The sequence below is a fragment of the Rhagoletis pomonella genome, unplaced genomic scaffold, assembly GCF_013731165.1.
Source record: "Rhagoletis pomonella isolate Grant_MI unplaced genomic scaffold, Rhpom_1.0 Rhpom_scaffold_00005, whole genome shotgun sequence".
NCBI lineage: Eukaryota > Metazoa > Arthropoda > Insecta > Diptera > Tephritidae > Rhagoletis > Rhagoletis pomonella.
The window spans coordinates 65438004-65448687 of NW_023458559.1; the positions used below are offsets into that span (position 1 = coordinate 65438004).

A 10684-nucleotide genomic window follows, 5' to 3' on the forward strand; every position below is an offset into this window, starting at 1 on the left:
TGAGGGGATTCTCCACATGCCGGCAACTCATTGGGGATATTGGGGTCGAGTCTGGACAGGTAGCTGTTGAGGCGGCTACAGTATCCAGACCGTAATTGTTCCTCTTGAGGTCGTCCTGCATTAACTTGGGAGCGTTACTGATGTTTATGATTTGCACTGCTAATCGCCCATAATACTGTGAGACAAATGGTAGGGGTCAGTGATCGGGAAGGGTTCAAACTACCCGGGAAAGTTATATCGGTAAAAAAGAAGTTATACGTAAAATATAGTTGTGAGTTTGACTAATAATAAGACATAGTTTTATTAATAAAAACTATAACCACATTTATTTAAAACAACAAAATAAAAAGTAAATTTTGTGTTAAAATTAAAAAAAAAAATACCCATTTAGTATACGCCTCGCAGACGTAGATTATACTTTTAGGGTTAATCCTTTCAGTACAAAAATTCAACTACTGGTTCTAAAAAATTTTAAATATGTATACCGGCTAATTTTGGATCGTTCATTTTAAAAATCACATAGAAAAAATGTGTCATGAATGATGAATGATTTCACAGTTTCACAGCTCTGGTATATACATAGATAATAAACAATTTAAAGACACATAAGTTTCAAAGTTTGTCTAAAACATTAGAAAAATTTGTGAAATTTGTATCAAAATTTCAAACTTTTTGTCAGTTTTTTTTTTTTGGATGCAGTTATGCAGTTTTATAAACCATACAAGTTGCTACAAATTCCGTTGACTCTTGATTTTTTCTGGCGGTGCTTCAAAACTTGTCAGAACACTCATTGTATGCGTGACAACACCAACAAAAAAAAAAAAATCTAACAAAATTGTTGTAATTCGACCCTTATGAGCCATTTTGAGATTTGAATGACCTCAGCTACTTTTCTTCCCACCAACATTCCGCCAAAAACGAAAAGATTTCTCGAACTTATAATTTTCATTTTATTCCATTTCATTTTCTTTGCATTGTTTTATTTTGTAAAACCAAGGTGTATTACATTTTGTGTAAAACTACAAACTTATGACAAATATTTGTGATCAAAATACATACACTGAGAAAAATTGTGTAGAAGCGTCAAAGGAAGGAAAAATGTAGGATAACGTCGACGGGACGCCGGCCAGTACCTTTGAGATTTCTGCTGTGTAAGGGGTTTTCAGTTTCAATGGAATAATTCTCGTATTGGGGTTGGGCATTCAAATCGAATATAGCCAGCAGAAGTCTATACTGAAGCATATATTAGGAAGTGTTAAGTATTTTTTGAATGTACCATTAGCACCAAAAGCTTAACTACAGTTAATAGCTCATATAAGTTCTAAGAATTTTAATAGAGGCTAATAGGCAAGCTTTATTTCTTACTTTTTGCTTTTTACTTTCGTTTTCTTCCACTAAACATGAGTAATTACCTGCTTTGAGTTGTAATAGGCTTGTTCCAATACGCATAATGCATAACCTGCAGTTAAGGTTTTGTGGGAATGGACTATACTTATTTTGTATTTAAGAGTAAAATAGATAAATTAAAATTGTTTTTGTCATTTTATGGCCCTATAACAATTATATTCAACAATTTTTATTGCGCTTGAGGCCGTTTTTAATGAAAAACTTATTGTGGAAAAGCAACAATAATTTGAAAAAAAAATATGGTAGAAGTGATAGCTATTTCGGAAATCGGATGAGGAAATGTGGTGATTTTCGAACCATTTTTTCAAATTATTGTTGCTTTTCCACAATAAGTTTTTCCATTAAAGTAAAATAAAACCTAAACAAGGATACAAATTATAAAGTTGTCAGATCCAGCCAGAGTTGTATGGAGCCAGTATAAAAAAGTGTATCAGAAAAAGAAATAATTCGCGGACAAAGCGAGAGGAAATGAAAAAATATGAAACATTTTTAAAGAAGGTTCCGGCTTTGCCAGGTTAAAATTGTACTTAAGAAAAGAAGAAATTGTCGGCCCTTAGGAGTAAATAATAAAGCAAGGTACAAGGAGTGAATTTGGCATTTTTACAGTTATTAAAAAAGTATTTGAATAATTAAGTCATGTTGCACTAAAAAATTGCCTTTGTTACAAAAAAAGTGATACTCGCAAAGTAACCCAAAATAGACTTTCATAACCCCATTACTCTGCACTCTATCATATTCGGTTGCCTACTTTTCGGCGCTCAAGCCATATACTAAGAAACAAAGATATGTATGTATGCATGTGTTTAATAATGGATTCACAAAGCATTTTAAAATGTTTTTGATTTTTCGTAGGATTTTGTTGCATTTAGCCCGCTACCTATGCAAATTCGTTCAAAATTGTGTGTACGTATGTATGTAAGTGCGTCTGTTTGCGAGTTATTTTGTATGCACTATATTTTGGGTATTTTTTACGGATTCATTTAATGGTTTTCCGTCGATATAAACTAATTGCTTGTTGGCTTTTTACAATAAAGGCTACGCGCGCTTCAGTTTCTACGCGTTCTATACAAAGATCAGCTTTGTAATTACTAAACGCACAGTTTAACTAAACGTTTTGCAGTTAACATTTTCATAGCATTACCCCAGCAAACAGTATCTAACGTTAGAGAACTATTTTGATTTTAGAATTCTAAAGTAGTTCTCGAATCGGAAATCAGGTTAGAGCATTATGTTAGAATTCAATTAGAGAATGGTTAGAAAAGCACTAAGCATAAGAAACCGATTTAAATTCAACCTTTTTCTCGATATTGAGAACTATATTATCGACATTTTCTCTGATCACCTTCTAACCTTCTACATTAGAATTCGATTCGTTTTCTAATCGTTGTCTAACCTGCAAGTTTGTCGGGACGCTGCAAATTTTGCAAAAAAAAGGAAAAACATAATTGAAGGTGCTGAAAAACAAGAATTATTGTTTTCGCTGTTGTCGTTAATAAGTTTGGTGTAACTATTTCCAATATTTTACCAATAATAATATTTACCGCCATATCCGCTATCATATAGTTATATTTATTTTTTTCATACAGCACTAAAACTTATTTACTTTATAGGGTTTATTGCAGCAGTTATGTTCGTTTATATTTCCCTTGTGTGTGTGTGCGCGCGATAATTTATTTAGTCCTATCCTCTGCGAGAGAGGAAAAAGGCATTGTATTGCTTGGAAAAGTAAAAGTAAGAATGCGCAAAGCGACAAAAAATATTTACAAATCAAGCTGCATCTTGCAACAAATTTGCGTTTACATGAATATATGAATATGTAATACAAATTGTGTATGTATTTAGTGAACATGATTGTTTCTTTATCCGCTATGCATCAGAGTATATGCATGCATTTTGTTTTTATTTTATTTTAGTTTAAGTTTACTGCATACACGATGATTATGTATGTATTATATTGCATAATTATGTGTTGTATAGTTGAGTTGAACGCTTCGCCAAAGAAAATATTTATTTTTTGTATTGTTATCATAGTATACCCGATGGAAAAGTTAAACCCAAACAATGCTGCATACAAAATTACAAAGTTGGGCCATCCGAATAGTCCTCAAAATCATCACATTCGTCTAGAAAATCTGAAAACAAATCGGGACTGACATCATAGCCCAGCCGCAGTTCAGAATTCTCTATGTCAGCCGCCATTTGACGCAAATTATCCACACCAGCAAGAAGTTGCCTGAACAAAAAGCAAAATATCAACTAATTAATAAATAAAAAAATAAAAAATTTGTTCCATTACCTCAGATTATTTTCTGCATTTGATGCAGCCCTAAGCAAATCCCTTGATATTTGTTGTGTTCTGGACGGTCGACCCACAGTGGCACGTACACCAGCACTTGCTCCAGCCGCAGCAGCACCAGCAGCGGAACCACTAGCATCCGTCGCGAATGAACGCGAACGATCACAGCATGTTACATTGAAACCACCTACGGCGCCCTCTTCGCGCAACATCTCATTTTCACGTCGCACTGCTTCCAATTCCGACTGTAAATACATAAAATATAAATATTTATTCAAGCGTCCAACTATGTTCATACACTCTTCATAACTTCAACCCACCATCAATTGTGTCACTTGCTGTTTTAGTTTTATAACATAATTTTGGGACGTAGTCGACCCTGGTGTTGCTGCTGTTCGGGTGCGTTTACTTCTATCTGTTAAACCTTCTACACGCTCATTTGTTCCCGCATCTTCTACCTTTTGCTGTTGTTGCTGCTGCTGTTGTTGTAATTCTCGCGTCTGCAGCTGATGCTCCAAGTCATTTGCACGCCGTGTCTGTTCATTCAGTGCAATGCGTGCATCATTCAATTCCCGCTGCAAGCGATCATTTTCAATACGTAGCCTCGATAGCTGGGACGAGATTGGTGGATCGTCTGGCGAACCTATGGAATTTGATGGCAAACCGACAGCCACATCAGCTAGTCGTTGCGAAGAATGTATTATTGGTCCATCCGAGAGGAAATCAGGCAACATTTTTGCATTGCTTGCGGTAGCCTCAGCTGTGGCACCTCCTCCTCCAACGCAAGCGCTTACTCCACCATATGCTTGTGAGGGACCGGGTATACCATTGCCGCCGCTTACATCATTTCCACCAGTCACATCGCAGCCGCCACCATTGCCAACACCGCCGCCGACGGCACCGCCTGCTACATCGACATCACTAAAATCGCGTGTAGGCGAGTTAGGCGGGGAATTGAGATGCATATCATGTGCATACCACGACTCTAGCCAATGATCTTGCACAAAGTCGGGCAGCACACCGGCGGGGAATTCACCTGCATTGCTGGGTAGTGGACGGGTAACCGGCGGTGCGGCAGCTACAGAGTTACCACCGCACGCGCCGCTGCTCATATCACCAAGTGGCAAGTTGACCTTCGATTTGGACGAATTTGTGTTTAAGGCCAGGCGTGTGGGTCGCGCGTCCCTCGTGCCACCACCACTAACACCACTGATGTTTGTAACTGCTGCGCGGCGCCGTGGCGAAGCCGATGTGGACGACATAGGCATTTCATAATTTGAATATGATCGTGGTACGTATTGGTGTCGATCGTATTCGCCTGTATTACTTGCACCCGTACCGCCATCGCCCATGCCGCGGCTTATACGTGTGGACGACGAGAAGAAATCTGCAATTTATTTTAATAAGAAATAAGAAATATAATATAAATGGTGATAAATAGGCAGTTACCACTGCTCTCTGGGTAGAGTCGAAAACCGGAGCTGGCATTGGCGCCCACACCTACTCCCCTTACTGCACTTGATCCCTTGCTACCTATGCCCTCTATTTCCGCATCCGCACCCACTGTCACGTATTCTGCCAGACTCGCCTGCGAGTCGAATGAGGAAAATCGTGGTGAACGTTTCATTTTTGTTGCTGATGTGCTATCCTGCTGGCCTACGCCTGCTGTTGCTGACAAGCCACCACTACCGCCGGATATTAGTGACGATATTGCCGTACTTGACAGCGAAGCTGACTGAGGAACTTTTGGACGTGCGCCGGTCGAAGTTTGATTTGAGGCACCGCTATTGGATGCTGTGGCGTTATTGCTTTGAGAACCGTTGGCGCAATTGGACGCTGTAGAATCTAATGTTGTGACTGTAACAGTGCTTGAAGGCGCTGTAAGCGGCGGACCGCTGCTCAAAAAGTGTTTGAAAGAAAAAGAAGATGTATTCTGGGTCGGTGCCACATGTGGTTGTGAAACAGACTGTGTAGTGGTACTGCTGCTGGCAGATTCCCACGTTGAGCCAGCATTTATTTGTTGCGTCGTGGCTGATAAATTAGAAAACGGTTAAAAATAGGTATGTGATTATACAAACGCGGCTTTTGCCCCTTACCATTTACATGAGCTGTTGTTCGCTCGGTTGTGTAATCCCCATAACCATCTTTGTTGTCATTGCCTCCCATCGGCCCGTTGATACAAAGATCAGCTACTAGATCGTTAAGTTTGCCGCGCATAAATGTTGTCGTCGTCGTCGCGAACTGACTGCTTCCAGAGCTGGCACTGGCACAATCGCCACCGCCTGCGCTGTTGACCTTGTTCTTGTCACCATTTTCCACTGCGCCACCGTCTACTGTCATCTCAGCTGCACAATCTGTCAGCGCATTTGTCGCTTCTCCTGCATTCGACGTCAACGTCACACCTACGCTTACGGGAAGGGAATCCAAGCTGTTATTGTTGGTGCCATTGCCACTACAGCTGTTGTTGTTGTTATGTTGCACCTCATCGTTTTCCTTTGCCATAGTTCGTCTTTATATTTGTGTAACGCTGTGTTGTTTCTGCTACGTTGCTTTGCCTGCCGTTGTCCCGTCTGCAGTTTTTTCTATCAGTTACAATGGTATTCTTCCTCTTTGTTAAGTTTTTACAGCCACTGCCTGCAATTATTGTACATTAACTTGCTCTACTCTTTACGTAGTTCCTTTCCTCATAAGTATATTTTATTATTACACAGCTACGGTAAACAAAAGACTGCAATTAGACCAGATTCTTTTCAAAGTTTACAGAAATTTTCAAGAATTGTTAATTTTCCTCAATCTGAAAGGCCCTTCAAGTGGAGTTGCCAGATCTGTCGGTTGCGATGGTTTCTGTGGATTATACATGGAGAGGTGCCAGACCCGTTTGTTGCGAAAAGTGTAATTTCAGTGGATTTACAACGGCAGCGCGAACTGCATTTTTCACCACATTTTTAAGGGGAAAGAATGAAATCAATTTTGAGTAAATTAGCGTCCTTAAATTTCGAATTATTGAAGCTTCAAGCATTTCTGAAATTTACCGTTATATAAAACGCGGCCGTAATTTTAGTCCGATTTCAATAAATTTCAACGTTTTGCTTTTATTTGGCAAGCACAATAAAAATACCGAGTTTGGTACAAATTGATAGAACGGTTACCGATATACATATATGTGATCATAAATGGGCGGTGCCACGCCCATTTTCCAAAACTTTACCATAAACGTATATCTTGGTAAAGAATTGTTGCAAGCATCAATTTTGAATAAATTAGCTTTAATATTTACTGATTTATCGAAGATTTTGTATTTCTCTAAATTACCGTTATGTGGGATGTGGGCGTGGTTATTGTCCGATTTTTTAAATTTTCGGCCATTTAGTATGCTGTACCAAGGCCAACAACTGTGCCAAGCTTGGAAGAAATTGGTATAGCGGTTACCAAGATATACACATGTAACCATAAGTGGGCGTGGCTACGCCCATTTTCCAAAAATTTATAATATTCTTATTTTTCGTCTGAAAATTATTACAAATACTAATTTTGAGTGAATTATCTTCAGTAGTTACTAAAATATCGCAGTTTTCGTATTTCTGGAAATTACCGTTATATGGGAAGTGGGCGTGGTTACTGTCCGATTTCGCCCATTTTCAATACCAACCTACCTTGGATTAACAGAAACCTACATACCAAATTTCGTTGAGATATCTCAATTTTTGCTCGAGTTATCGTGTACACGGACGGACGGACAGACGGACAGACAGACATGGCTTAATCGATTTCTCTATTCATTCTGAGCATATATGTATACATTTGTCTATATTTATCTCGATTCGTCTTGTACGTATAGTTTACAGATAATGCATTTCACAATTATTTTAAAATTTGTTTTGAAAGACTTTAATCTCCGAGAGCGAAGGCAGAGCCGATGATCGCATTATGAGAGTAAAAGATGTATTGACTAAATGTATGGATCGCGTTTTGAAAGTCCTACACATTCAGTATTTATTGACGGTATTGCGGAACGCGATCCAGATTTCAAAATTTTTAGAAATTTTGCGATATGGATCGCGATCCATCAATCCTGCATGCTACACCGTCAATAAATATCGCGATACTTGGATCACGTCAATAAATAATGACCGTGTGACAGGGCTTTCAGCACAAAAATTATGCAAATACTGACGCGATAAATATTGAACATGTAGCATTCGTGCGCGATCCATCAATCCATCAATATGGATCGTGATAATTACTGACCGTGTGACAGAGCATAAAGGGGTAATATCGCGCGCACCTGAATTTCCACCAGGGTAGCCAACTCGTGGTGAGTTCCCCGACTTGCGCGGAATTTCAGTTTGCTCGAGAATCAAGGAATGGACTGTTTTTTGTGCGGAATTTCAGTTTACGTGGGGAATCGGGGGATAAAATGATTTTTTTGTGGGGAATAAGGTGTATTTAATTTTCTTCTTTTTTGCTTTATTAATTTTATAATGAGTTAAAAAAGTGGCATAAGAAATACAACTGCAACTAAAAGTACTGATTTTGCAACCCTGCCGATTATGCAAATAACCGTTTTTTTTTTGAATTTGCTTTGTAGTGAATAAAAATTGTGTTTTTATATGGAAGAAAACCGCAACCAACACCAAACAAAATTCTAAAAGGAAAATTTTTAGTGGCTTGAAACTTGCATTTTTATATACTAGAACTGAGTGTGCTACAATCCTGCATACCCAAAATCTTTTGGAAAATTTTATAGTCGAAATCGGGAAATTCCCAAAATGAGTTGGCTACCCTGATTGCCACCCACTTCCATTCACAATCAAATAATTGGAAATGTGACTCTGATAATTAAAAAAGAAGTAGAAAATAAACAAAAACAGCTGGTTATAAAAGTTTTAAAACAATACAAGTTAAATTCTTCGCAAGAACTCTTTCCAAAAATGAAAGTGGTACATTATACTCCCGCGAAGGAAGAGCTACTGCCAACTCGTAAAATTATGTGCACTTATCCGAACTGCGATTCCACCTTCACGAATGTCGGTAATCTGGATATGCACCTAAAACGCCATCATGGCAAACAACCTACCAAAAGCCTTGATCTAAGTGAAAAAGAATGCCTTTTTCATTGCCCCCAGTTGGAATGTACGTACCACGAAGCACATACTAGTAAAATGCACTTTAAAACATTGAAATACCTACGTCAGCACTATCAGAAAGTGCATGTAGCCAAAACCAATATCTGCAATCAGTGTGGCAAAGCTTTTATCAGCAGCAGTCAGCTGAAAGTGCATATGGAAAGGATGTGTGGAGTTAAATATACTTGCAGAGAGTGTGGTTGGGTATATAGTTCCATGGAAGCATTACAGACTCACGGAAAACGGAAAGAGCATAAGGTGCGGGATGACCGAGTAATCGAAAAGAAAGCTCCATCGACAAGAAAAAGACATGCGGCGGAAGTGCGAAACGAAAATAATGACCAGGAAACACAAACTGATGGTAAATACTCTTAATTGTAAAATCAATGTAACTTATGATTCTATCATTCCATTTGACAGTACCGCCAGCAGCAAAATGTGTTGGTGAAACCAATATTCAGGCAGGAACTAGTAAAACTTGTATGAAATCTACACATGATAAAATTGTTTCGACGGATACACAACCACTGAATGATATAGCAGAGCCAAGAAATATAGAAACTCAAACCGAAAATCAAATGATAAGATCATTACGCCAAACTACCTTCAACACCTCAACTCCTACAATGCATTCCTCGTTGGCAACTTCACAATTGCTTCCTCCCTCAACCCATACGTACACTCAAACATACGACGATCTTTTCGCAGATTCTTTGCTAGGTTTGACGGACATACAAACGCAAACCAATTGGTCCAGCTTCACTGATGCTGCAGCAACGGCTGAAGAGTTTTCTTCACATGCATATAATACATCTAGTGCAGGCACATGCACACGATGCGCCTATGATGAGCTGCTGGTTTCTACAGAAACTCAAACTAGTTTTACGAAGTGTTTGCTGGAATCACGCACTACTACCGGCGATAGTGAAGATGGTACATTTAGCAATCTATATCAAACACAGCAAACACAAACATGTGACATGTTACTTGGCGCACTCTTTGGTGCACAGGAGAGTGATCTACTTAGTGGTTATCACTCAACGTATACGCAAACATGATGGTTCGATTTGGATTTACACACGATTGATGGGGAAGAGGATGAAAGAGGTAACAGTTTGGGTGATTAGGAAGCATAAGTGGTGGGATTTGGATTGAATCGCCATACAACTGTTATATACAAGATGGGGGCGTTAATGATATGCGTAAGCATACAAATTAGGCATGTAAGTTTAGTACTACATGCGGTAAGAAAATACTAAAAAAGATTATTGTATAATGATGTCAACAAAATAGTACGTAAAGTAGTGCACTTTCTATGCCCACATACATATGTATATACGCACATGCACACATTTAGTTGGTAAAATAAATTTATTATTTATTTATTTATTTATAAAAGGCTTACATAACAAAGTAAAAGTCTGTTCTGCCTGTTCCAAGTAAGATAAGGAAGCAAAGCGAAGCATAGTGCACGAATTAAAATAAAGCAGCTCCGCTGGCTTGGCCATGTCGTTCGAATGGACACCGATGCTCCAGCTCTGAAAGTATTTAACTCGGAACCCGCTGGTGGTACCAGAGGAAGAGGGAGGCTCCCACTGCGATGCAAAGGCCAGGTCGAGAAGGACTGAGCTTCACTTGGCATTTCTAATTGGCGTCAGTTGGCACAGAAAAAAAACGACTGGCGTGCTTTGTTGAACTCGGCCAAAATCGCTTAGGCGGTTACAGTGCCAAATGTTATGTTTTATGAATTTGGATGTATGTATATCTATAGACTATATGTAGTTTAATGGAAATCGGAGAAGCTTTTTCATTCCCACGACAGCCGGTTCTACGTACCGGAATGACTCGGGTTTCA

The 10684-nt window shown here is 38.9% G+C and overlaps 3 protein-coding genes across 4 annotated transcripts in view; 2 read left to right on the forward strand and 1 right to left on the reverse strand.

Annotated features, from left to right (window-relative positions):
- LOC118739356 (calcium-transporting ATPase type 2C member 1-like) overlaps positions 1-10684 on the forward strand; it is a 592847-nt gene that overhangs the window by 408061 nt on the left and 174102 nt on the right. The gene's annotated exons all lie outside the window — the stretch shown is intronic.
- LOC118739354 (protein split ends-like) lies at positions 1749-6534 on the reverse strand. 2 transcript variants are annotated; one of them, XM_036470617.1, is made up of 6 exons: positions 6411-6534; positions 5800-6337; positions 5153-5734; positions 4024-5090; positions 3704-3948; positions 1749-3640 (listed from the first exon to the last, which is right to left on the reverse strand). In XM_036470617.1, the coding sequence occupies exons 2-6, from the start codon at positions 6203-6205 to the stop codon at positions 3484-3486; spliced, it is 2457 nt and encodes an 818-aa protein (XP_036326510.1). In that variant the 5' UTR covers positions 6206-6337; positions 6411-6534; the 3' UTR covers positions 1749-3483. The 2 variants fall into 2 exon arrangements, with proteins under 2 accessions (XP_036326510.1, XP_036326512.1); XM_036470619.1 differs by having other exon boundaries at positions 5156-5734; positions 5800-6534.
- Positions 8543-10476, forward strand: LOC118739366. Its single transcript, XM_036470642.1, has 2 exons — positions 8543-9190; positions 9250-10476. Exons 1-2 carry the CDS (start codon positions 8635-8637, stop codon positions 9885-9887), a joined length of 1194 nt encoding a protein of 397 aa, XP_036326535.1. The 5' UTR covers positions 8543-8634; the 3' UTR covers positions 9888-10476.

Excerpts from the sequence above, each read along its gene's own strand:
- LOC118739354 (XM_036470617.1), bottom strand. The coding sequence starts at position 6,205 with ATGGCAAAGGAAAACGATGAGGTGCAACATAACAACAACAACAGCTGT. Across the intron at positions 5,091-5,152 it reads ACTCTACCCAGAGAGCAGTG|ATTTCTTCTCGTCGTCCACA; the intron begins GTAACTGCCTAT and ends AATAAATTGCAG. Across the intron at positions 3,949-4,023 it reads AGCAAGTGACACAATTGATG|TCGGAATTGGAAGCAGTGCG; the intron begins GTGGGTTGAAGT and ends ATGTATTTACAG.
- LOC118739366 (XM_036470642.1), top strand. The coding sequence starts at position 8,635 with ATGAAAGTGGTACATTATACTCCCGCGAAGGAAGAGCTACTGCCAACT. Across the intron at positions 9,191-9,249 it reads CCAGGAAACACAAACTGATG|TACCGCCAGCAGCAAAATGT; the intron begins GTAAATACTCTT and ends TCCATTTGACAG.